The 26,093-nt window shown below is 48.0% G+C and overlaps 3 protein-coding genes across 7 annotated transcripts; 1 reads left to right on the forward strand and 2 right to left on the reverse strand.

The window, feature by feature from the left end:
* Positions 1-65: 65 nt before the first annotated feature.
* On the forward strand, positions 66-5,632 carry NIP7 (nucleolar pre-rRNA processing protein NIP7). The gene is made up of 5 exons (XM_005310577.4): positions 66-291; positions 684-770; positions 1,072-1,210; positions 2,664-2,804; positions 2,925-5,632. The coding sequence occupies exons 1-5, from the start codon at positions 236-238 to the stop codon at positions 3,042-3,044; spliced, it is 543 nt and encodes a 180-aa protein (XP_005310634.1). The 5' UTR covers positions 66-235; the 3' UTR covers positions 3,045-5,632.
* TMED6 (transmembrane p24 trafficking protein 6) lies at positions 3,731-10,451 on the reverse strand. Its single transcript, XM_005310579.4, has 4 exons — positions 10,041-10,451; positions 6,714-6,840; positions 6,256-6,407; positions 3,731-4,332 (listed from the first exon to the last, which is right to left on the reverse strand). Exons 1-4 carry the CDS (start codon positions 10,302-10,304, stop codon positions 4,099-4,101), a joined length of 777 nt encoding a protein of 258 aa, XP_005310636.2. The 5' UTR covers positions 10,305-10,451; the 3' UTR covers positions 3,731-4,098.
* Positions 10,452-11,765: 1,314 nt separating this feature from the next.
* On the reverse strand, positions 11,766-25,549 carry TERF2 (telomeric repeat binding factor 2). 5 transcript variants are annotated; one of them, XM_005310576.4, is made up of 10 exons: positions 25,236-25,549; positions 24,943-25,038; positions 23,532-23,662; positions 22,444-22,530; positions 21,975-22,121; positions 20,468-20,775; positions 17,150-17,383; positions 15,068-15,153; positions 14,150-14,202; positions 11,766-12,899 (listed from the first exon to the last, which is right to left on the reverse strand). In XM_005310576.4, exons 1-10 carry the CDS (start codon positions 25,456-25,458, stop codon positions 12,741-12,743), a joined length of 1,524 nt encoding a protein of 507 aa, XP_005310633.3. In that variant the 5' UTR covers positions 25,459-25,549; the 3' UTR covers positions 11,766-12,740. The 5 variants fall into 5 exon arrangements, with proteins under 5 accessions (XP_005310633.3, XP_005310632.3, XP_065423745.1 ...); XM_005310575.4 differs by having other exon boundaries at positions 17,150-17,539; positions 25,236-25,522; XM_065567673.1 differs by lacking the exon at positions 14,150-14,202 and having other exon boundaries at positions 25,236-25,522.
* Positions 25,550-26,093: the final 544 nt, after the last annotated feature.

Genomic DNA, 26,093 nt, shown 5'->3' on the forward strand with positions numbered 1-26,093 from the left:
CAACTCTACTGCTCTGGAGACACTTGGTCTAGCGCCCCCTACAGCTCCGCGAACTCAAACCCGGTACGCGCGTCCCTCCGACTCTATGGCACTGAGCGGGGTACGCTGGCCCCATCCACCCAGGGACGCTCTATGTTCCAGACTCTACTAGCCCAGGGCTGTTTCCGGTTCCGGGCTGTCCCCTCCCCCACGTGGAGCAGTGCCCTGACTAAGCCCGGAGCTGTCGGGTGCGGCGATGCGGCCCCTGACGGAGGAGGAGACCCGGGCCCTGTTCGAGAAGCTCGCGAAATAGTGAGGCGGGGCCGGGGTAGCGGAAGGGGGCATGTCCTGGCCCGGGGGAGGGCCTGGCCCGGGGTAGCCGGGGGGAGGGGCTGGGCGGAGGGGGGCATGTCTTGGCCCGGGCGGGGGGGGCGCTGAGCGGAGGGGGGGGCCTGGCCCGGGGTAGCCGGGGGGAGGGGCTGGGCGGAGGGGGGCATGTCCTGGCCCGGGCGGGGGGGGCTGAGGGGCGGGGGGGGGCCTGGCCCGGGGTAGCGGCTGGGCGGAGGGGGGGCTGAGCGGAGGGGGGGGGCCTGGCCCGGGGTAGCCGGGGGGGAGGGGGGCATGTCCTGGCCCGGGCGGGGGGGGCTGGTGGCCCCCAAGTGGCCCGTCCCGGGACCCACCACTCACGGTCTCTCTCCCCACAGCATCGGCGAGAACATCCAGCTGCTGGTGGACCGGCCCGACGGCTCCTACTGTTTCCGCCTGCACAAGGACCGGGTTTACTACGTCAGGTGGGCGGCGCAGCCGGGCTGGAGTCCCCAGGCCACAAGCGAAGTGACCAGTTCTGCAGACCGGGCCCCTGCTGGGTCAGGGCAGGGATTGGCCCCAGGGCGCTGTGTCTCCTGGAGCGTGTGGGGCTGATGCTGCTTGTGACTGCAGCTATTCGTGCACTGCAGGTCCCCAGCCAGGTTGCCCTGCCCCATCCGTGCCTCTGGCTGACAGTGGGGGGCCTGGTGCTGGTTAAACCTTCTCTTTAGGCGTTGAGGTTCTCTGAGAACTAATCACACGTTGGCTGCGTTTGCTCTTTCCTAGTGAGAGAATCTTGAAGGTGGCGACCAGTATCCCTGGGGACAAGCTGGTGGCACTTGGCACCTGCTTTGGGAAGTTCACCAAGACCCAGAAGTTCCGGCTCCACGTCACTGCCCTGGATTACCTTGCTCCCTATGCCAAGGTGAGAGGCTTGCTAAGGAGAAGCTTTCAGGCAGCAACCTGATCCTTGGTCACGTTTAGCAGCACTGGTGTGCTGTGCTCCCTGTAAGCTGCTCCTTGAGCAGCCCAGGAGCCGTTTAAGTGCTGCCCAGCTGATTAGCACAGAGGTAGCATGTGCTCAGGTGCCCCTCCCCCCATGTTGCTCCATTCTGCAGCTGCTCACAGGACCCTCCTGCTGGCTGTGCAGAGCAGGGGTGGGGGAGGAGGGTGCTGATCCCCCTCCCCCAGCCCCTGTACCCCATCTCCACAGGGCTGAGGGGGGACAGCCTGGCTCAGGACTCAGAGCTTCTGCAGGGAAGGGTGAGTGAGTGCCTTTCTTTAAAGAGAGAGTGCACTGTTTCTGAGACTTCCCCAGCAGCCAGCTCACACAGTCTGTCTCTCTCCCCGCCCACAGAGCAGGAGAGCTTTCCATGAGTGCCTTAAAGAGACAGCATGGAGCATCTCTCAAAAACTTTCCTAGCAGCCAGCACACACACAGTCTGTGTCACACACACACGCTGTCCCTGTATTGTCACACGCACCTCCCAACATATACCTATATTGTTACTTCTTGCAATGTACATATATTCTTTGTAATTTTATTCTTTCAAAGTGTGTTTAGTGTTTTGACTGGTCTATGCATTTCATTTTTTTCTTACTACTGAAAGAATTAAATTTAAGTGTGAGTTCTAAAATGCCTAACCTGTCCTGGCTGGAGTAATTATCCCTATTTAACTTTTAAAAAATACTATATCTAGGTTTTTTGTTTCTACTGGTGCACATAATATTTATTCCACACACGGAAAAAATTAGAGGGAACCTGGGTGGGAAAAGGGTGTAATATGTCTGCAGACCTATAACTAAACAAGATGGACCAATTCTTCCTCATACTCATTTGCTCTTATGTTGCACATATCCCCTACCCTGTGTCGCTCTAGCTTGTATGCATGGAGTGTCTCTTTAATAGATTTATACAGTGTGAGAACAGTGGAGCCGGAGCCTGATCCTGTTTGAAGTCTTTAGGTGCTACTAACTATCTACTGCTAATATTTCCCTCCCTACTCACTCCCCTCGTGGCACTGGAGCTGTCTCCAGTCTCAAGTGTCTGCCTTCTGGCTCACCCTACATGCACAAAGTAATCTGCTTTCTGTGGGCTTCCCTGGCACTAACCTCCGCTGGCCTCAGCCTCTGGTCCCCTTACATGGCTGCATGAAGAGCAAAAGGAAACAACAGACTGTTACAGGTCTTCCCTGTTGTCTCCCATGCCCCAGATACCCTACTTGAGCCTTGCTTCACAAGGTGGCATCAGCTGTGTCTCTACCCTTGTGCCCAGTTGCATGAGGAATAACCTTGTAGGTTCAGCAGTAAGTTTAACTTGGGAAGATTTGGGTGAGCAACTGCTGTGCCTCCTAAGGATGGGTGCTTTTCTCTTGCAGTATAAAGTGTGGGTGAAACCTGGAGCAGAGCAGTCCTTCCTTTATGGGAACCACGTGCTGAAATCTGGCCTAGGCCGCATCACCGAGAACACAGCTCAGTACCAGGGTGTGGTGGTGTATTCCATGGCCGATGTTCCTCTGGTAAGTGACAGTGCTGGTAGGGGAGTGGATTGTTCTTCAGAAAACAGTGATGAACTTGCTTTGAGCAGAGTAGTGTTGATACAAGTGGGTGCCTGAGTTTCACTGTTCTTAATTCCCCAGGGTTTTGGAGTAGCAGCAAAGTCTACCCAGGACTGCCGGAAAGTGGACCCCATGGCGATCGTAGTGTTTCATCAGGCTGACGTGGGGGAGTACGTGCGGCATGAGGAGACACTTACTTAAAGGGCAGCCAGCAGCACAAGGCTCTGAGGACTCAGCTGCACATGGCAATGGAGCGTGTTGTGAAGTCAGAACTCAAAGCAGCAGCAGGGAGCTCTCCTGGGATGGGGCTCTGCAGGCTGCTGTAAAGGATTACAGACCAATCTAACTCTTGAGAGCTCTGAGGAGTGCCTGTCCTAGCCTCAAGAGGAGACAGGGCTTACATAAAACTTGTTTTCTATCTAATAAAAACCATGTTGGTGTGGTCTAGTGAAAGAACTCAGCTACTTGGTCCTAAGCCCTGCCCAGGAACAGCTCTTACGCTCACAGGCTAAAGGCAGTTTTCTCAGTAGTAGCTGCGGAGGGGGGGTAGATCACCTTAATGCAGCCACCTCCCCCCTCCATGGGTGCTAGGGCAAGCTGGAAGTTCTGTGTAGCAGGAGACAGAGATGAACACGGCTGTTTCAGTCAACAGGAACAAAGTAATTCCTCCCCTCCCCAGGGTTGTTTCTGCCTTGTTCCCCAACAGAGACCCAAGTACAGCGAGAGGGGGGGCTGACAGGGTTGTGTGACTGGAGGACACCATGACCACACCCCTGAGGCTAATCAGAATCTGTGTAGGTGGGTGCTGTAGCAGTGGCTTCCATGGCAGGGAGCAGCCCTGGTTCCTAGAGGATGGTGGCTTCAGACAGGACAGTGCTTGTGCAGTGTGAACGGTTTGTTTTATTTATAAATACGTGAACAGCTTTTCAAGCCATTTCACTATTAGACCATTGGGCAGATTAGGCCTAAACCAACAGTGAACCATCCCCTCTTCCTCCCCCCAAAATGGGTCTTGTGCTACAGACCTAGTAGAGAATGAAGATAAAGAGCCAGCTGAACGCTAGGGTATTGAGGGGAATTCTGTACCTGAAAAAATCCCCCAGTCCAGCTCCTTCCACAGGTAGGATCTCCCATTCTTCCATGGAGGCGGAGGGGAGAAAGGATGAGATGGAGTTCAGTGTGCTCTGCAGTGTTACGGGCCTTTCCTTCGGTCCTTCCTGCTGCATGGGTCCAGCAGTGGTGTAAGCCAGAGGCCTTAGCACCTCGGTTTGTTGGTGGCAGTAGTGGGCTGCACATTGAAGAGCCGCTTTAGGAAATACAGCTGCAGGACACCCGAGAGGACAATGACGAGGCTCTGAGCCAGTGACCACCAGTTCACGTAGTTATAGTTGGACTGAAGGAGGAAATAGTCAGCCGCTTTCCTCATCCGGGCAAAGTTATAAAAGCGCCACATGTGGAAGATGTGGGCCTGCAGCTTGCGGGTGCTCTCCTGCAACGAGCACAAGGACAGGTAATGAAATCCTTCTCCCAACCCCTGATTAGATTGTGGAACTCAAGGGCACCAAGTATCACCGAGGCCAAGAACTTGGCCAGATCCAGTGGATATTATTGTTCATGCTAACTGTTTTGGAAGAACTTTAACTATGTGCTTCAGGGCTCAAGACAACCTCTAGTAGTGGGGGTTGGGATGAAACCTTTGTGGGGACATTATCCCACATCTGCCTTCTGCCAGGTTTCTTGAATATTCCTGTGAAGCATCTGGTGCTGGCCAGTGTCAGGCAGGATACAGGGGTAGATGAACCTTAGGGCTGATCTGGTCTGGCAGTTGCCAAGTTCCTATGAGAACCGGGAAGAATGGAAGCCCCGCAGACCTCCCACAGAGCCTGCAGGAACAGATCTTTCAGCATTTGGGATTGAATGACAAGAGCAGGGTGTTTCAGGAACAGAACAGGACCCTGTTGATTGATACATTCCATGCAGATCCCCAGCAGTCAGCCCCATCCAATTTCATATGCCCCACTGACAGACCTCTCCCTCAGCCAGCCTTCCTGTTTTTCACACAACCCCGTGACCAAAAGCAGCACTGTATTCACATGCTACGCATACTATGTGTTGAACATAGGCCCTGTGAGGTATCACTTGGAACTAATAACTTGCTTGTCAATGTCCTGGTGAGATGTACACAACATATGTAGAGTTATGAATTCCCCTGTATGGTGGTGATAGCACAGCCCTGGCTAGGCAAAAGTTGTTTAGGACAGACCTGTTTAATACAGGAATGTGCACACCTCAATTTAGATCTAAGGAGTAAACAGGGTCCTTGAGACAGCAAAAGGGGGAAATGGCAGGAGACAAGCTGCATTTCAGCATATACAGCAGAGAAGAACATGCATGGAGCCACTTTCACCACCAGTCTCCATGTTGCTGCCTTTAGAGGTTGAATAAACGTTGCTTTGAGGGTTAATCCTCAAAAGAATCCACTTCAGAAGGTGGCTGGACTATAAAAGCAAGGGGCAAAACCACCCCAAAGCTCTCCCCGTCTCTCTCTCTCTCTCTCTCACCTAAGATGACAAAGGAGCCAACCCTTTGACTTTATGAGAGATCCTGACCTGAGAATTTGGTCAGCAATTTTGCTAAGGATTTTATCTTCAACCAAGTCTAGCTTGAGTTTTAGCTACTAGACAGTGCTTTATCTTTAGTTTTCTTGTAACCATTTCCGACTTTAATGCCTTATACTTGTACTCACCTAAAATGTCTTTAAAAAATAAAATGATTTTCTTTAACTACAATCAGAACTAATCCAATGCTGTGTTTGAACTGAACTGTTTGAGTAACTCAAGTTAAGGCAGCAAACTTGCGTATTGACCCCTTAGAGGGGCAATGGACTTCTAATACCTGACCTGCTCAGCAGCGGGCTGGACAGCAGAACACGTTTTGGGGAAAATTCAAGACTGGGAGTGTGTTGGGGTCACCCTGCAGGTGGTAACCAAGCCAGAGGGTGACTGGAGTGTTGCCGTCAGGCTGCTGGGCCAGTTGGCTACACACAGTCAAGGTGTGACCTGCATGCTGTTTGGTCGGCCCAGGGCTACAGGGCAGGCAGTGACACAGCCACTCATTGATCTGGATTGCACCCCAGAATGTGACCCCCCCCCCATTCCTGGCTCTCTCCAGAGCCAAGTGTCTGACTGGTTTAACACTACTCCAGTTGCTGCCCCATGTGTGTTTCCTGGGAGCAGCAGTTATCCTTAGCTCCCCATTTACTTCCATTTGCCTCATTTTTAAAACCAAGATGCCCATTTGAGCTTGCTTCAGCCCTGCAATTGATTAAATTAAATAAATTTATAAATTAAATAATTAAAAAAATAAATAAAAATGTATTCCAAGGCAGCTGATGGTGCAAATAAAACATTACCTCAATTGCCTCCAGTGTGTCATTAATTTTCTTCCTTTCCATGTCTGGCGAGTTTTGCAGGTCAAAGCCTTCATAGAACACACCAAAGTTGAGATAAACCTGCACGACACCGAAGTGGTTGAGCCGATTGCTCAAGCACAGCTGGTAAAAACCTGTAGAGGGAAGTGGTTCAAAGCATCAGAGGAGAGCAACAGGTGCTGTGACAGTCAGACATTACCCCAAATCCTCCGCTGTTAGCTCCCATTTACCCCTTCTCTGCGGCAGAGACACGGTCTCTCCGAGCTTAGCAGCTGCAGAAAAGCTTGGTTGCCTGTATAGTCCAGTTCTGAGCTCAGTATCACACATGCTGTGTCTAGCAAGACTTTTACAGGACTATGGCTTAGATCATTAACGATCTGCAGGAGGATTGGAGTAGTCCAGCTCTCGTGGGCCAGGGAGATAGCAGGGGTGGCAAGAACCTGTCTCTTTGGTGGGGAAGTTCATCTGTCCTCGTACATCCTGGGACGTGCCCATCTGGAGGCCGTTGGGATCGTTTGCAGTGGCCAAGACATGTCTGTCATGTCCAATTCCTGAAGTTCGTTGTACCTGAAGCCAAGAGACAATGAGCAGAACAGGGAACTTTGGGTGCAGCTCTGAGTTCTAGCGAAGAACAAGCCTGACCCATGCTGTCCTCGGAAATTCCCATGGGAACAGATGGGGCCGTGTTGCTAATAAAGGCAGCAAAGCCCATGACTGTTCTCAGTGGCAATTACTACACAGCTAAACTCACCTCGAGTGGGTGGCCGTGAGTTTACAGGAGCCACAGCGTACTGAGCAGACCAGACAGGCTATGCAGAGGCACCATCTGGAGGAAAAAGCACAGGACTGGGGAAGTCCTGGCTCTCCACATAGTGTGTGGCTGGATGGCTCAATTCCTGTCAGTGAAATGGGGAGAAATCTTTCACCCTGCAGAGTGGTAGCAAAGAGCCTCCACCTGGCAGCTAAGTGGTTTGCTGGTCACTCAGGCCTAGCTCCAGGGGATGCAGGCTCAGAAAGGAAGGCTGGGGCAAGGAGAACCTGCTGAGTCTGCTTCCTCCTCTGCCCATGTCAGAGCAAGGACACCAAGGATTTTGCCGTTTTGCGCTGTACAGGGTAATTCTCCTCTCCCGCAATCCCCTTTCTCTCCCCAACCACTTCGTTTGTATACTGAGTCTTGCCACGGCTAGTAGAGATCTAGCTAGCACAGGGCTGGTCCCCCAACAGGTTCCATGACTGGGCAGTGGATTCCCTTCCCTCCATGTACAGTCAGCCCCCAGCAGGAGCTGTGTTATGGTTCAACCCAGCCCTCCTTGCCCTTTACGCATGCAGCAATCAGTACTCCCAGCCGCACACCTCCCCTGCTTTCGAACAGGCTGAGAGAAGGGCGGGGGAGCACCGTGGGCTTGAACGCCAGCTCAGTCCACCGAATCCTTGAACAGCTCCAACCCCTCTGCCTACAGCGCAGCTGCTTTGCTCCACACGCACCACAGATAAAGGGAGCCGCTGATAAACACCAAGAGCGCCAGGAGTGCCAGGCACAAACTCCCAGATCTACTTCAATCGGCCCAGTGTAAACAGAAGCTGGGAAGTCGCAGGGTTTAAGATAAGAGGATTGGAGGGCTCCATACCAGGCGGGAGCCCAGTACCTAGCACTGACGATACACAACCACGCAGCAAGAGACCTCGGATACTCCTGCCACTCGCAGCCAGGGGACAGGAAGGTCTCCTGTTGTGAGTGCTTAGCTGAGTTCATGCACTGTGGAACCTCCTGCCAAGTGAAGATCCAACCAACACTGGATGCTGGCTACTAGCACTCACCCCTCTGCTACTGACTTGGCAAAGTTCCCTAGCAACCTTCGGAACAGCACATCCTCCAGAACCAGGAGACGTTCATCTCCACTGAGGTCAAAGCCAAAGCCAGGAGTTGCCTGAAGTAATCACTAGTTGAGCCTCTAATAGTCACCACAATACAATCAAGTTCAAGCTTCCTCAACAGAGGGGAGGGCCCCAGGAGCAGCATGGTGGGGCCTTAACCTTTAGGAAGGGGGAGTTGAAAAGAAATTTAGTCAAAAAGGCCCTAAAAACGGAGTCCTTAAACTCAGCCTTGAGTGAGGTCACTAAAAGGCCTCCCCTTAACAAAACAAACAGGCAGGTGAGCTGGGGGGCGGGGGAAGAGTCTGGCTAATGAGGTTGAAGAGGTTATTTGAACCCCCTCTTGTTCAGGTGAAAGAAATCCAACTCCAGTGAAATCAATAGAAAGGAGAGTAATCTATGGCATTAAGAGTGAAAATGGAAGTCAGGAGGGTTAAAAGGGGACATTTAAAGTATGGCTGAGAAAAATATGATGCCATTATATGAATCACTAATAAACCATCAGCTAAAAAGAGAGAGAGAGAGATCAGAGCTTCTGTTCCCCCTCTCATAACATAGGGGACATTCAGTGAAATGAAAGAGAAAAATGCAAAACTAACACGAAGCAAAACACTTCCACCTGCGAGATTAGACTGCGGAACTCATTGCCAGAGGAGGTGTCTGTTGCCAGGAACTTAGCAAGATTCAAAAAGGGATTGGACAATGATATGGGTAACAAGAATATCCAGAGTTACAATAGTTAATGCTAACTACTTTTGAAGAGACAATAAACCTCGTGCCTCAGGATTTAAACCCATCTCTTTAAGGAATTAGGAAGACAGCTAATATGTGTGTGGGGAGGTGACGAGACGATCATCCCACACCTGCCTAATACAAGGCTGCTTCCATCTTCCTCTGAAGTATCTGCCTCCGGCCACTGTCAGAGATTGGGCACTGGACTAGAGGGCAACTCCTGTGTGCTACCAGGACAGAACACCGTCCTCATCGCCTTCCTTCAAGGGGTAGAGCAAAAATCGAGGGGTTCAGAGGCAGGGATGAACATTTTGAGGACAAGAATGGGACTGTTCAGTTCAAAGGAGACTTTAGAAGGGACAAAATAGAGGCGTGGAGAAGGTAGGTCAGGCACTCTTATTCACACCCGCTCAGCATACAAGAGCAAGCAGACATTGAAAGTGAAAGGCAGCAACTTGATACAGAAGATACCGTTTTTAAAAATTCTGAAGCCAGAAGGGACCATTTAGATCATTTAGTCTGATAAAAAAAATCTTTAGCTAGTCATTTGGAGTGGGATTTGAACCAGCAGCTGCCAAACTCCAGGGGAAATTGAGTGCTCCAAAGAACCCAGCACCCCAGACAGCTGGCCATCCTCATAGCTGGAAAGATTCAGGAGTTTGTCTTTTTTTCAGTTGGGGATCTTGTGTGTGCATAACGTAAATGTTACACTACAGAAACTATCTGCAATGTTTTACACAATGAACATTTAACCTGTGGAACTCACTGCTGTAAGAGCTCATTGAGACAAAGTTTAGGATTAAAAAAAGGTTGAAGTTTTAAGCGAACACTGAGAGCATCCAGAGTTACTTTAAAAAAATCCTAGTTAGTGTAACTGTTTTGGGGAGCTATAAGCCCTCCTGCTTTAGGACATAAACCAGCTACTGACTGACAGCCTCTCTCTAAGACCAGGTTTTTGCCTAATCGTTGACTACCGGATTCATTCTACCTTCCCCCTGAAGCAGCTGGTACTGGCTATTGCCAGAGACCATGACAGCTGGATCCACTCTGGCAATTCCTCCGTTGGATATGCAGCTGTCTGGCTGCGGGAAGTTCTTTATTTTACCAGGAAATTCCATTGAGCTGAAAACCTGCCATTTGCAAGAGTCCTCCCCAGCACTCACCTCATAGCTGAAGTAGAAGTAGCCGCTCTGATGTGCAAACTGCCAGAAGCACTCTGTGCCACCTGCAGGGACAACAATGGCGAAGTCATAGCGATCAGCTCCACGGAAGAGAGGCTGCTCACTGGAGCCACTCAGGGGCTCGGTCTTTGGGCTCTTGGCAGGGCCCGTCAGACTAAGCAGACCCACAATCACAGCCAAAGGAAAGAGTGGGACCATGCTGCCTTGTGAGCCTCCACCACTCTGGCTGGGGCAGAGCAGGAGCATGGGTCCCAGGATGCAAGGGGATAATCATTAACTTCACTCCTCACTCCTCTGCTTTTGCCAAACATTTTTCCTTCAGCACACAACACAGCTGCACTTATCCAAACATCAGGGGCACTTGGAAGGAGTTCAACTCCTCAAGGTAATCTCAGTGCAATTACCAGGCCTGCATGGGCAGCTGTGCAGTTTGTCCTCATTAGAGCTTAACCGTCTGAAACATTTTGTAAAACCCTGAAGTCCGCTTTGAAGAAACGTCACTAGGTACAAATGGTTCTTCCTGGGGAACTGCTTGTTCTGGGGGCAGGCTGGGTGTCCTGCACTCAGACTTCTGTCTACAGCCCACACCATGGTCTGAAGGACTCTTTACAGTGATTAGTGTGTTAAAACATTCCTAGAAACTTAATTTAGTACAAGAAATCTAGACACTGATCACAGAGCAACAATATGCCAGAGAAGATCCAGGGACTTGGCTACATGGGCTGTGTGCCCTATATCTTCCACTACCTTATGCTGCCATCCCATCTGGGTGCTGCAAGATAGGTCCTGTTTCATCTTTGGCTGTGACTTCTCTTCTCTTATGGAGTCTGTGACAATGTCCTCACTCTGTAAATGGGAAAGGGGCACCACTGGCTGGAAAGCGTTCTATTGCATAGAGTGGGAGGCAAGCAAAGGGCTGGTATCTATTTTTGGATGTGGGATGATATTTATTCTCATGCCCTCGTATGGCACAAGGAAGAAAGTGGCCCATGTTTCTCCCACTGACACTTATTAATCTGGTTTACTGTAACTGGCCCAAATGGAACTACTAAACAGGGGAAACGTGGCTTTGCCAAAGGCACACTTCACAGCCAGGCCACTCAAGCACAGAGGAAAGTTTCAGAACAGAAGAAAATATAAAATAAACAGGGCAAAGGGCAGGGAGAAAGAGTCTGGCTAATAGCGAAGTTGAAGAGGTTACTTGAGCCACTTGTATCCAGACAGCCAGGAGTTCCTCTGGTGAGGTTCCTTCCAGCAACCGCTAGTGCCAAAGGACATGGCTAAGGCAAGCAGGGGACTTCTACCCAGCACCAGTGACAACGGAAGCAGCTCACAGGACCCCTGCTGTTGGGGGTATTTCTGCAGCTAGAACCGAAGGAAATTAAATGCATGAGTGTTGGTGGAAGTGAGGGGAAGATGATACATAAGTGCCTCTGAAATCCACTTGTCTCTAATAAGCAGCAGCATCCCACCGGATGGGGTACAAGACTTTCTGGCACTCCAATTCAGTTAGTTGCTGATGCGATGCTCCCCGCTTCAGCTGGCTCAGGAAGTGAATGCAGGATGAAATTCTGGTTGTTAACAGGGTGTCCCACAAAGCTGTCACTAGGCCACTGACCCAGGGATATGCCAAGCTTCTCCCTTTTCAAGGTGGAATATTTACCTGAGGAGGGAATGCTGGGGAGATACAAATCAAATTTGTTGCAATTGTTATATCCAACACAGGAACTGCTTTATTTTACATGATGGGTTCAGACATGGGATCGGACTTGGCATTAGAAGGCAAGGCATGTCTGGGGCCTGCCAGAGATCCCCAGAGACCTTTCAGAGATAATGCACTACTCCAGGAAACAGACACAAGGAAGGGAATTTTGCGAAGAAGGAGGCAAGTCAAACCAACTGAACACTAACTTTTAACTTGATGACATCTGGCTCCAAACATTCTAGAAACTAATGAGCACAAAGACAAAACAAAACATCTATTTTAAAGCATCAAAAAAACGTGGAGGAAGAAATCCCCACTCAATATAAAAATGTACAAAGCAGAGAAATGTGGAACCCAACGCCAGTCCCCTTGCCAAGAAACCAGACTTCTGCCGGGGCAACTCAGCAACAGCTCAGCCTACACTGCTGCTTGCCCCTCTGGGAGGGGCAGATGGAGAAAGCCGATCAGCCAAGTGATTCACAATCGGTTTCAGAAAATGACTATAGATAAAACAGTCGGTGACAGGATTACCCTGCCATTCAACCAGCCTCGGAGTAGAGAAAGCTGCGACCCGGCTACAGGCCACTCAGGTTCCAGCTCGAATGCTCACAGGGCAAAGGCTGCCAGAGTCCTCGCTGTTTCTGAACATATACAACATGTCAGCACTGTAGCACCTTTACTAGCCTATTTCCATAGTTACTCAGGCTGGGTTGCTTCTGTTGACAGACAAAGACCTAAATTTAGTGACTCCAGCTAAATGCAAGAACTAGGAAGGTTTCACAAGCTCTAGTCAAACTTTGCTTCTTCCAGCTGTAGCATTCAGCTCTCCCAAGCAGCCATAACAAGTCTCCACATCATTCCTATCACATTGCTAGGAAGGGGACTACAAGCCTCCTCCCATGGCAGTTGTTGCTTTGGTCCATCTTTTGGAGACAAATGAGAGCAAGTGTGACTCTAAGAGTTCTCAACTGCTGTTTTCAGTGGAGTCCCAGCTTTTTCATAGTCCGCCAGCGATCCTTAATCATCACCGAGGTGCGGTTCTCAAAGGGGAACTTTTTGCAAATGATTTTCCAGTTCCCTTCTCCAAACTTCTTCACTCCTTCTCTGATCCACTCGCTTTCCTGTACTGTCCACCTCTGCAAAAGAAGAACAAGGGGTGTCATGACTCTTAAGGCACAGGTCCTATCACCTCTACACTACAGGCTTCTTAGCCTCCTTGGTCCCCCTTACATCCATACTATCAGCACCTTCTTATAACATAGGAAGAAGGCACAGGTACCTTGCCAATAACTCCAAGGTACCCAGTGATCACTCCATTCCAGAAGAATTGTTACAATGGTTATATAAACCAGGAAAATATTATAGCTGAAGTTCAGGATTAGTTCTGTTTCCCACATCACAGTGTAGATTACACAGGAAATTCTCAGGAGTTATTGCTCTTGTATCCTCCAAGTAATCATGGAGAGAGTGTGGAAGTTACACGCCCTGTGCAACGTCCATACAAGTGAAGAGAACTAACTACCTGCGGCTCGTGGAAGGAAAGTGCTGCGTTCGAGGGCACTGTGAAGTTCAGTGACAGGAGGCCAAGTATAAGGGAAGAGGTGAACCACAGGAAAGCAAACAATGAAAGATGTACAGGTAGCATAAAAGTGAACAGCCATTCACTTGTCAGAAAGTTGGTTACTGCAGGCATCAGATCTTGGAGCCTTTACAAGGCAAATGCTGCCAGGTGACAAACTCTGTATGTGGTGCCACTGGCATGCACCACGCTTTTTCACTGCATGGAAAATCCGACGGACCCAGCTCCAAACAATTGGCATCAGACAAAAGGGGGCAAGGAAGGAGGATTCACTCAGGAGACACCAACCCCGGCACCTCCTGAAAGAGTATTTATATTTTTAATACTAGCTTCAGGCTTATTTAGGAATGATGTGGTTTCTAGGGTGTGTTCTAGTTCTCCGCCTCTTCAGCTCACTTACCTGCTGAGCGGTTCAGGAAGCAGATGCCAGCCAGGATAAGCGGCACACAGTATTTTAGGCCTCTACTACTTTCCTGGCTTTTAGTGGACAAACATAAGCCAGGCCCTCTCAATTTAAAGATCCGTGCAACCCAACTCACCCCCTTGTAAGTTCAACGCTTAGATAACGCAAGCATTGACCAAAGTACTCCAGTCCCTTAGTAAATATCATCTGTCAGTTCAGCATCTCAGAGTTCTCCATTCAATGTGCACCAATCACTTGGACTCTTCTACCTGAGCTGATACCAGAGGCTAAGAAACCTCTGAACAGCAAAAGGGATTTCCCCTTTCCAACCTTTTCTATTGCTTCACTACCCCTGCAGAGCCTTGCTCTGGGCTGCTGAACGGAGCTGGAGGGCTCTATATTACCTGTTTCTTGGAACCGAGGATTGAAGAGCTGTGGCTATTTCTCCCAGGGGACTCTGAAAAATAAACCCAAGAAGAGTCATATTTCAGCATTCGCCTTCTGCTGTGCATGTATCTCCCAGAGAGACTGGCTTTAGCCGGTTCCATTACAGGGAGAGAGCGGCATGGCCACCAGGGGAACGCCCTTGGCCCGGGTATGGAAAATAGAAACAAATGCCCTTACTTCCTCTAGCTTCTAGAATTCCACATACTGAAGAGACACTTGGCCATTCTGATCCTAGCCCTGGTTACTCATAAGAAGTGTAACTAAAGAAATATAATAACTAAGACTGCGTCAAAAGGAATTAGACTTGTCTCAGGTTAGCAAATGTGTCTAAGAAAAGAAAAAAAAAAAAAAAAAAGGACAGCCTGAGCCAAAAAGCTTCCTCAATAGAAATCCCTGTTCATAAATGGAAGCATGTTCAGGCCACAGCAGGGAAGGTCCCAGATGTTAAACAGCATCCAGAAGAAAAGTCTTAGCTGTGATTAATTACACCTTTTGAAACAAGCATGCAAATGCTCATCTGCCACCCTACAGCTGTTAATGGGAAGGAACTGCTTTTGGGCTGGGTCTCAGACTAGAATAGCTGACAATGACTGACAGGTCTGAAGCTGTAACAAGAGAGTACTTGCTAGATGTTCCATGATCAGGTACACAATGGATTTAGCAACTTCCCATTGTTTGGGCCCGCCTAAGAAAGGGACATCATCTCCATTTCTGCAGTCCTGTAACAGCAACCGTAGTCCCAAGCTTTCCAGGGTTATGGGATTTCTAGACTTTTGGTTTCTGTCAAGTGTTCAAGGCAACAGAGTGCCCCAGGGCCAACAGCATGGTTGGGACCAGCAATTAAAGAGTGTGCATGGCAAAAATAGCATACTTACTCTTGTCCAGGAAGAGCTCATCTTCCTCACTCCATGTGTCCTTTTCTTCTTGCCCGTTCAAGGTGTTCCATCTTGCTTTCAGTGGCCTGAAAACATACAACACACATTTTAACTGCAAAAAGCCAGCCTGGTTAATGAGGGCTGAAGAGACAGTCACTGCAGACAGCTAAATCACACATCCAAAAGGAACACAGAACACTGACTAATTACCTAGAGGCCACTGGTAAAACGGTCCAGGACCACCTTGGTACCAATGAGTCAAGACTAAGATCAGTATGCAGCACTGGGAACCGTGGGAGCTTGCCTGACAGCTGGATTATGTATGTTTGCTTCACCTCCACAACACATGCATCTTAGTCCACTGCCATCTGACTGGTTTGTAGGTAAAGGGTGCCATATGCGTATGTCTGCATTCAAAGCCACTCAGTGCCATTTTAATACCTACAGGCAGTTCTCTTTGGACCTTGACAGATCCCTGTATCAAACACACACAAGAAGCAACTGAGAGCGAACTATGTAAGAATTAAGCAGTTGCTGCAAACTGATACAAACAACTGAGCTACCAAGAAAGGGCCGTGCATGTGGCATGAAACAGACAATGGAATGGGGCAGGAGCACTTAGCAAGTCACATGCTCCACAAGGCTGCTATGAAATTTTTACTACAGGCAAAGCCAGCTGGTTCCAAACCAATTATATTCCTTATTTCTCTCGCTCACATGCACATACTCAACTCCTTACAGGATAAGATGCAGCTGAAATCAGGTGCATTTAAAATACTTTAAAAGGATCCATTCAATTAGTTTTAATATTACAGCAACTACATGAAAACAAATGCTCCCTGTTAGTAATACTCTTGTGCAATCCATCGCTGTTGCAGCATGCAACCATTTTCACACAGATGTATACGAGCATTTGGGAAGGGGAAGGTTTGAAGATCAACTCCTGAAGCAAAAGCTGACATCCTTTGTCACCAACAGCCAGCACCATCAGCACCGCTGCCATTTAAAGCATTGCATCCTAGCTAGGATCTTAGTCAACAATGGGCGGCAAGAGTCAAGGAGTCAGGGAGCTCTGGGAACATGCCAATCCCGGGTGCTCCGCAGGGCACTGGGAACAGCTGGGGCCTACTGAACTGAATAAAATGCTTTACACTTGTAGTGGCCAACTTCCAAGCATTTTAGTGCTTTGGCACGTAACACGTTAAGCACATAAAACCTGAAATGCTAAGCTCTAAACCAGTCTCTTTTCAAGCACGAAAGTTCATGCAGCTCAGTAGGGTCTGCTCTGCAATCAGTTCCCTGAAGTGCTCCTAAGTCTGAAAACCTTACGGAACTACGTTTGCCTCATCTCTCCTGGGGAACTCAAGTACTGCTCAGGAAAGGGAATTCCCTGCTGTTTCATTCCTGCAGACCCACACTACTGCCTTAAGTGTGCAAAAGCAGAGGTCCTCATCTGCACAGCCTCCAAGATGCATTAGAAGGGAACCCTGCTACATGCTCATCAAGTCCTACAGAAAACATGCATCCCAGAAGCCTGGCTCCAGAGAAAGGTTTGTTCCCACATATCCACCCATTCCCTACTCTAACTTACAGCTAAGTGATATAATACATATACAAGGTACAAAACAAGTGTGGAAAAATTAAAGTAACTTGCATCAATATTCTATTACTCTTAAAATTCATACATGATTTAACTTCATCACTGATGTGAAAATTTACCTTAATCTGTCCCACAAAACATACCTACAAACTCCAACCTGTGTATTACTAACTGCAGATTTACATAGTCAGATGCATACACTGCGAAGCGGTTTGCAAGGATGTCAAGGGTCAGCATTAAGGTTATTGGAATGTAGGTGGTGAGCTTTCCCATTTCCCATGTTGCTAACCACATGTATGAACTACAAGGGCAATAGAACATTTGCTTTAACTATCCATTTCCACATTTTCCAAAAGGGAGGGATTTTTAACATTCTAGTTTCGCACTGATAAGGTTCTATTGTTGAATGTAACAATGTTAGCTATACGTTCTCAAAGTATTGCATCTGCATTAGAATACAGTGTCACAGATGTGCTTCATACTTGGGACTTCTGGAAGATACACGCTGAACATGTGGCTTTTGAACAAGAGTCCTGAATGCAGAAGATACCACTGGCTCCTGGGATGAGTCTGGCGTCTCACTCAGCTCAGTGCTCTGGCTGTCCTGCTCCATAATCAGTCTGCTTATAGTGAACAAGCGTTTACTCTTTGGAGGTGATTTAGGTATGTCTGAGGTCTCCAAGGGTGGATTCTCCTCTTCTCTCTGCCTCTTGAGTCTGTGGGATACAGAAGGGGACAATTGCTTGGGGAAAGAAAAGTCTGTTTCATCCAGTTTGGTAAAGGCTGCATCAGAATCTTGGGAATTTGACAAGGTCTTGAAAGCTTCTCTCAGAGCAGAAATCCCATATGTGGTTACAGTTCCAGGCGGCTGCCTATAAAATAAATGAAGCTAAGCAGGTTACATCAACGATTTCAACAATACAAGGCTCTACTTCACTAAAATCACAGCTGCTCCCCTCACTCTGCCCCATAGCTAAGCTCCTACCAAATTCACATCCATGCAAAAGCACATCACAGACCATGAAATCAGACCTTCCCCCGTGAAATCTAGCTATTGGAGGGGACAGGGAGAGACAGGGCTGGGGGCATCCCAACCGGGGACTGCTCCCATGCACCAGGCTCCAGCTGCTAGTCCTGTTCTGTCAGGGACAGGACTTCCGCTTCCCCAGCACAGCCGCTTTCAGAGGGAGGTCAGACCCACCTCCGGGTACCTCTCCCGGCTGCAGGAAGCTCCAAAGATGCTGCCTTCAGAGCCCAGCTTTCAGCCCCTTCAGCTTTGAAGGCAGCGCAGCCGCGGAACTTCCTGTAGTCGGAAGATCCCAGAGTTGGGTCTGACCTCTCCCCAAGAGTGGCCGTGCAGGGAAAGAGGAAGTCCTGTCCCTCCCCAGCTGGCCCGGACTAGCAGCTACGAGCCCCCAGCTGGGGCACTTCCAGCAGCACAGGGGGAGATCAGACCCACCTCCAGGAAGCTCTGTGGCTGCTGTCTTCAGAGCCCAGCTTTGAAGGCAGCGCAGAAGTGATGGTGGCAATCCCGTCACACACACACACACACACACACACACACACACACACACACACACTCACTCCCCTTTTGGGGCAGGACCCCCATGGTTACAACACCGGGAAATTTCAGGCGTAAACATCTTAAAACGGGAAATTGACTAATTTTAAAACCCTCTGGCCATGAAACTGATCAAAATGGACAGTGAATTTGGTAGGGCCCTATTCATAGCAAACAATCATGCCTGAAAGTCCATCACAACACAACGCATTCTCAATCTCCACTGACTCATCTCCCTTCTACAAGAACTTCGGTGTCATGTACCATCCTGCCAGCAGTGCAGGTGAGCTGCCTCCTCCAAGACCAGTAGCTCTCAAACTTTGTTAGTGGTGACCCCTTTCACAAAGCAAGCCTCTGAGTGCGACCCCCTTATAAAGATACAAAAAAGAGTTTTTAATTTAACACCATTATAAATGCTGGAGGCAACACGGGATTTGGGGTGGAGACTGACAGCTCACGACCTCCCATGTAATAACCGCACGACCCCTTGAGGGGTCCCGACCCCCAGTTTGAGAACCCCTTGTCCCAGACAGATGTCATTACTGCTTGGTAATGACAGCAACGATCCTGAAAGCATCCGTGAGGCCATATGGAATATGGGTGACCATTTATAATATTGATACCAATATTCCAAAATTGCAATGAATCCTACAAGATATGCCATGTAAGGTATCAGGGGAAAGGTATGATTTGATAAGTATAATCATGTTTATATGTATCGTCTTTCCATTGAGTTCTAAACGTGTGATGTATTTGTATATCGAACTTGTGCTTTGTTTCTGGGTGACACCCCCAGAGAGTTTGGCACCAACGCTGTCCAGTCTGTTGGATGGCCCATCAAAGGCAATCAGCTGTACAATGAACCCACTGAGAGAAGCCAGGGGCTACCCTATGACTCAGCGGGACACGCCCCTGGACAGGGGACTCCAAGTGCTTGTCCATGCCCATGTGCTGTGAGCTTGTGTTTGGGACAAAGGATATAAAAAGGCAGCTGCATCTTCTCCATTTTCAATCCTGCTTTCCACCTCTGGAGCATCTTCTCTACAAACTGAAGCTTTTAACAAAGCACTGATAGACCCATGCAAGCTTTGGATGTTTTCCAGGGGGGCTTTCCAAGCCAGCAAACTCACCAATGCTGCTAAGAACCTGATGTATGGACTCTGAAGTCATATGTATGTATCTGACTGCTTTGACCATTTAACAACTCTCTTCTTCTTTTATAATAAAACTTTTCGTTGTAGATGCTAAAGGACTGGCTGGCAGCGTGGTATTTTGGGTAAGATCCAAATAGTATTGATCTGGCAATGTGGCTGGCCCTTTGGGGATCAGAAAAACATTCTGTGTAGTGCAGGGGTTCTAAAACTGGGGGTTGTAAGGATATTACCTGGGAGGCCATGAGCTGTCAGCCTCCACCCCCAAGCCCTGCTTTGCCTCCAGCATTTATAATGGTGTTAAACATATAAAAAAGTGTTTTTAATTTATTAGGGGGGGTTCGCATTCAGGGGCTTGCTGTGTGAAAGGGGTCACCAGTACAAAAGTTTGAGAACCACTGGTGCAGCAAACAGAGTTTTAAAAAACTTCTCACTGTACTGGACCTATTTGCTGATTGGGAGCCAGAGAACTGGAATGCAATAAAGGGTGCTGTGTGATTTCGTTTTTAGCTTCTTGATAACCATTGTGGGAGATCAGGAGCACAGTTTGGGACTAGTTGGTGAATCTAACTTCAGTGTTAACCACCAGTTTTGGCAGAACCTGCTCTCCTTTTTGCAGCCTGCCCTGACCTTGGCATTTTCAGTGTCGGCTACCGTAGGCACCTCGGATCACAGCATCCATCTGTTTTATCCCTCCAAAGAGTGGCAAACTAAATGCTATTGACCAAACCTATGTCCTCTGAACCATGGACACACCAAAACCCTTCTGTAAACATAAGGCCCTCTCTCATTCGCCACCTGTCACAAGGGACACCTTCCCTTCCTATAGTCCAAACACTCACCAGGGTACTCTTCAGAAAAAAAGATTAATGTTTTAATTCAAAGCTAGACAGCCTGGTGAAAAATCCTCAAGTAGTAGCCCCTGGGGCAGCACAACTGCATTGGCACATGGCAAAAAGTTACAGCGGCCTGCACAGAGCTAAACCAGTGGGTGCTACAATTCAGAAGCAAAATTCTGGCAAACTTCATTCACCATATGTGGTCAGCTTTCCTCTCTAAGTTGCTAATGCATCACCACAGCTGCTCACCTCTCAAAGTCATTTGAAGACATTTCCACACTGTCTGGAGCGACCGCTGGTGGTTGCTTAGCTACTTCCACACTGTCTGGAGCGACCGCTGGTGGTTGCTTAGCTACTTCCACACTGTCTGGAGCTGCCGCTGGTGGTTGCTTAGCTACTTCCACACTGTCTGGAGCGACCGCTGGTGGTTGCTTAGCTACTTCCACACTGTCTGGAGCGACCACTGGTGGTTGCTTAGCTACTTCCACAGGCTCTGGAACGAATGCCAGCTTCTTAGTTTCACCAATATATTCTGAATTCAAAGTCTTTTTCGCCATCTTTGACAGGAAGAAAGCACATAATCATTACAAATAGAACTCCATGGAACTGCATTTATTTTACTCCCATTCCACAGACATGGAACATTATTTAATTAAGTGCACAATCCCTGCAATTACTTGCTGTTCTATGGTCAGGGTGCTATTTAGTATATTGGAGATAAGATAATTGGTCATTTTTCAGGTGTTCTGCAGTAGTTACATGTGTAGAGTTAAGTTATCTTGATTAAGAACTTAAATAACCACCAAGTCATTTTATAGGATGGAACCTTAAGAGAAGGTCTGAATTTTAAATGCTAAAAACTTATTCCCTTGGTGCTCTGGTCCCAAAACTTTAGAGCCAGACATTTGTATCTGACTTCTGAGTACAAGTCAAAAATATTACACGTCAATAAGACAAAAACAAATTGGTAACTTCTTTCTAATTCATATCATTTGAGACTATTGTATCAACATTATAAAAGTTATCTGCATCTCTGTGAGCCAGAGATTGTATTCTAACTGAACAGAGGTGGTTTACCAAGTCTCCCCAGGGATCTACAATGACTGGAGGTGATTATTGCACATCCTGGGACAGGTAAACATCACCAACGCAGTATAACCCCAAAGGATTTTACAAATAGTGGACCAGACCAGTTTCCAGAGGCCCAGGAAACCAAGAAAGGCTTTCGGTACAAAAAGTGAACTTAAAGCAAGGGATTGGGGGGTTGTTCTTTACCTGAAAACTGACCTGAACCTTTAACAAGAGGGCAAGGCCTGCTGGAAGGATCTGAAGGACTTTGACTCCTACCAGACCCTCATGTGAAAGATGAGTCGCTTCTAATATGCACTTAAGACTTTTCATGGTTTTATGACAATTTTTCCTCTGTAATTCTTTTGTTCTTAAATAGACATACTTTGCTTTGTGAAGGCTAGCTGGTTCCTTGTCCTTCAGGAAAAAGAGTGAACCCATGGGTGGGGAGCTAGGTCAGACGGCTGGGATAGTCACAGAGAAAAACAAGCCTAAATCCCAGATCTGAAGGGAGAGAGGACGCTGCCTATAGAGAGGTGACAGCTGGAGGCCTGAGACCTAAGGGTGTATCCCTTGAACAGAGCACGGAGGGGTTAGAGGTGACATGCATCACATGCAATTTTCCCGCAGACCATGGGGGTGACAGCTGGGGTAGGGCTGAAATGTGGGTAGCAAGGTAGACACATACTGTCAAGAGAAAGGGCTCTGAATCCTCCAGGTAGGTCTCCAAGAACTGGAACGCACTCTGCTGAAAAGTCTTGTAGGAAAAATTTCGGATCATCGTATGAGACAAATTCTTCTCACGGATAATGCTGAGCAACTCTGTCCTCAGTTTCTAGTCAAGAGGCAAGAACATTCTGAATATGTACAAATGATACAAGTTACAAATGCAGGAGCTAGGGGTTTGGGTGGAGAGGGGACTTCCCCACTGACACTACAACATTATCAGCTAATTTACACTGATTAAATTAGGAAGCAAAAGCCAAAATGTCTAGAGTCTGTGTCAGCATTGCCAACTACACTCGCTTTCGGTGCCGGACAACGCAATGGTAGCAACAGACAGAAATGAAGAAAAGGAAATACATGTTTGGGAACATATTGCACAGCCAACAAGATACCCCATCGCACACCCCAAAAATTCACATAATCAAACTCACCTGGGTGCTGGGATCCTTTGCCATGGTTTTTTTCAGAATTTTTGAGGCTTTATCAAACTCTCTCTTTTTAATACAAATGATAACAGCCTAGAGAGGAAAAAGAGGATCTCAGTTTTTATATGTGTATCAATTCAACCACATCTCCTAAATCAGCTTCACAAACAGCACAGGCAAAATGCAAGCAAAGCCTCTGACGTTCCTTCCAAATACTATCCAAGTAACATGGAAATAACACTTTTTGCACCAAACACCTTAATGAGCTGCTAACCTGAAATCCTACTATACCCTTCTAACTATCCCATTAATGCAAGGTTACAATTACGGATTGCGTTACCTAATTTTCATGTGTATGGTGCCATTCAATTCAGCAAAATACTTATTGTAAATGTACATGAACACCCCTGAAGTTTGAGAACCCATCAGTTCTCACCAGATTTCCTTGGCTTAATTTTAAACAAACAAGTAGCCTTCTACAGGACCACAGAGTTACGTGGCACGTCAATACTAAAAGAAGCTGACATGGCCCCTCCCCAGAGAGCTTACAAGTGAAGGTAGACAGCATATGGCTGTAGGAAGGGGAGAAAACGTGCCAAAGGTTTGCTTATTGTAGCATAATATGCAATAAAACATCATAGTTACATTTTATATTTTACATATATCATATATGCAAACTTTATCCCAGGCCAGCAAATTGAACAGACCAGTCTGCAGGGGATGACTAGTTGCAATAGTAAGTTTTTAGGAGGGATTCTTAGATTCTAAGAGCATTCTGGTTCTACATTTAAAAGGTCCTCCAATAAAGAGAAGAGAGAAAGGATGCATTATTTCTAATATAGTCAATAGAGAAAATGGTAATAGCAAAAGGAATGTTCTGCTTTTCAGGTCACCTTTAATAGAGTTACAGATCCTGATAAGTTACTATCTTCCTAGCAATGGAAAGCTCCCGGAAATAAGACAAATGATGGAGGGAAGATCTGAGAGGGGACAATTGCCTTCAGTGTAAGGGAAGCTTTTTTTTTTTTTTCAATTAGATTAAAGCTTATAAAAGTCTAAACTATTTGAATGAAAAAGGAGAACTTGACCCTTACAGCTTGCTTCACCATTTTTCTAACAGATTCCATTGCCACCTCAGACACAGGGAATTCTCTCTCAATCAGCTCCAGCACACCGATTGCAGATTCAAGAGGGGTGAGCTCTGACTCTGTATCAAAGGTGCAATCTACAATTAAAAGAAACAATGCATTCCTATTGGTTTTAAAACAGACACACAAATCTACCTGGGCCCAAGAAATCCTCCACAGGAAGCAGCCAAAACAAGTAGGCTAGGATTTGCTGTTAGGCCACTAATGCTGCAGTAACTGACACAGCAGAGAACTGCACAGACAAAACAGTTATGATCAAGAAAGGCAAGAAAGGCTGTCTAAGGTATGCGAGGTCCTCAAAAAGAAACATGACGTTTGGTGAGTTTGAAATTAAAAGCAATAAACATTGCGAGCTGAGTATGTGGAGGTTTCCTTTAATTTACACTCTCAAGAGAAAAATCAGGAATTAACACACTGAATAAAAGTTACAGAAGATTACACTAACGTAGTTTAAATACTCAAACATCAAGAAATTTAAAAGTAAAGTTCTTGCCATAATATTGAAAGGGCATTGTCGTCAGATCAAATTTGATCCCCAAGTTTAAGTTTTCCTCAACTACAACTAGATCTAAGACTGATATACGTGGTTGCTTTACTTAATGTTTTAATTCCAATTGAAAGCAAAAACAAAGTCTTCTCCACAGTGTTTTCACTCAAACATTGTGTTCTTGTTCTATCACAGGAGAAATGAAGAATTAAATTGATTACCTATACATTGTTTGCAAAAGAAAGTGGAAGTGACTTTGTTCCAGATGACAGAGAGAAAATATGGAATCCCTGCAAAGAAGCCAGGTTTTTCTTAAACAAAAACTTTTGTTTGGGTTTTAGGCTATTAATAACAGAATGTTTGATGTTTACCCCACATCGTGCCTTCAAGTGACAATGCTAAACAGGAAAAAATAAATCATACCTCAGTCTGAAAGTTTTACCTATTATTGTTCGATTCCTATAACTGAAAAGAGTGATAATTACTTCCCTATTTCCCAGTTTGTTTACCCAGCACATTAACTACCCTATGAGAAGAGTCACTTTTGATTACGTCGGTTCTGGTCAGAGGCATTATCCCTACTATTAGCAGGCCCATGTCCTTTCCTTTGCAGAAAAGACTCTTATAAATAAAAAACACAAGCAGATTATTTCAAGGAATTATAAAAGAGGTTTCAGAGGCCTTTACCCAAACCTGAACTTCAATTTAAAACAATCCAAATAGCGTAGTTGGTTTTCCTCGGCCAAACAGTAAATAAAAAGCAATTTCAACAGAACCGTCACTGTGCATAGGCAATGCAGTGAGGTGAATGACACTTTGGGAACAGGGCTGAGCACCAGTAAGGCAAATTGTGACGCTGTTCTCTCGTACCTAGGTTCTCTCCCTCCTCAATTCTTGAAAGAAACTGCATAATCCGGAGCAGACGGGAGACTGCAGGCTCCTTAACCAGGGGCCGCAGTAGCAGAGCTAGAGAGAGAGAAGACAGAGAGCTTGGGACACCCAAGTCAGAACCACCCCCCACCACCATCCCGGAGTTGGACCCAAGAGCCCCCTTCCCCCTCCCCGAGCGGGCGGGCCCCGCTCCCCACTCCCATTCCCCTCCCCGGGCGGGCCCCCCTCCCTCCCCGGGCGGGCCCCCCTCCCTCCCCGGGCGGGCCCCTCACCCTGCATCACGTCGCGGAACTCGCGGAAGTCCCGGTTCCGACGGGCCCGATAGGCCCCCACGGCCTGGTGGAAGTAGAACTGCAGCACCCAGCGGTTCACCGCCTCCTCGGGGGCGCGGAGCCCCAGCGCCCCCTTCCCAGCCGCCATGGGCCCCCGCCGGCTCCGGGAGACCCGTCCGCGCCCGCCAGCCATCCCGCGCCAGGATCCGGAAGTGACGCGCATAGCACGACGGAAGTGACGGCATCCCCCCGCTGCTGCCCTCTCGACTCCTTAGGGAAAGCGAGCGCCCCCTGCCCTTCCTCCTCTTATTGCCAAGCGAGGCGCACGGGCGACTACAACGACCAGCATGCACTGCGGCCTACGGTTCCCAATATGCCCCGCAGACCGGATCTCCCGGCCTGCACTGCGTTGCGCGCCCCCTGCCGGCCCCGACGAGCCATGCAGGCCCCGGCTCGGCCCACTCCGGAGGGATTTAATGGGATGTTCACACTGGGGCTGGCGGCGCGTGTTCTTCGAGGGAACCGTGTCTTATTCCGCACCCCAGTCATTAGCCAGAGAGTCCCGCCCTTCCCCAGTCCTTACACGTCCCATTGTCGGGCCTGTTCCGGGCACTAACAGCCCCTGCTGCAAACAGGGCGGCCCAAGTGCCTCATCCTCGGTGCTGCACCCCTGGGGTTACATTAGGGGAGAATTCAGCCTATTGCCCGTACCAGCCACTCGGTAATACAAACTGCTCTTCTTTCCTAGGGATTGTGCAACAGAGCAGTGAGAGACGAGTGACCCCAGGAACCCCGGCCCGGTCCCTGTGCCCTGATTAAAAGAGTCTCCACATTTCTACATGTAATCACCTTGGTTCC

Source organism: Chrysemys picta, chromosome 14 (genome assembly GCF_011386835.1).
Source record: "Chrysemys picta bellii isolate R12L10 chromosome 14, ASM1138683v2, whole genome shotgun sequence".
Taxonomy (NCBI): Eukaryota; Metazoa; Chordata; order Testudines; family Emydidae; genus Chrysemys; species Chrysemys picta.

Coding starts and splice junctions, on each gene's coding strand:
- TERF2 (XM_005310575.4), bottom strand. CDS start 25,458: ATGCGCGTCACTTCCGGATCCTGGCGCGGGATGGCTGGCGGGCGCGGA. Junction 20,776..21,974: donor CAGAGCCCTTTCTCTTGACA/GTATGTGTCTAC, acceptor TTCCTGTCAAAG/ATGGCGAAAAAGACTTTGAA. Junction 12,900..14,149: donor TCCTCGGTTCCAAGAAACAG/GTAATATAGAGC, acceptor CTTCTTTTGCAG/AGGTGGACAGTACAGGAAAG.
- TMED6 (XM_005310579.4), bottom strand. CDS start 10,304: ATGCTCCTGCTCTGCCCCAGCCAGAGTGGTGGAGGCTCACAAGGCAGC. Junction 6,841..10,040: donor ACTTCTACTTCAGCTATGAG/GTGAGTGCTGGG, acceptor TCTTGGCTTCAG/GTACAACGAACTTCAGGAAT. Junction 6,408..6,713: donor CTTCCCCACCAAAGAGACAG/GTTCTTGCCACC, acceptor TTCCCTCTACAG/GTTTTTACCAGCTGTGCTTG.
- NIP7 (XM_005310577.4), top strand. CDS start 236: ATGCGGCCCCTGACGGAGGAGGAGACCCGGGCCCTGTTCGAGAAGCTC. Junction 771..1,071: donor GACCGGGTTTACTACGTCAG/GTGGGCGGCGCA, acceptor GCTCTTTCCTAG/TGAGAGAATCTTGAAGGTGG. Junction 1,211..2,663: donor ACCTTGCTCCCTATGCCAAG/GTGAGAGGCTTG, acceptor TTTCTCTTGCAG/TATAAAGTGTGGGTGAAACC.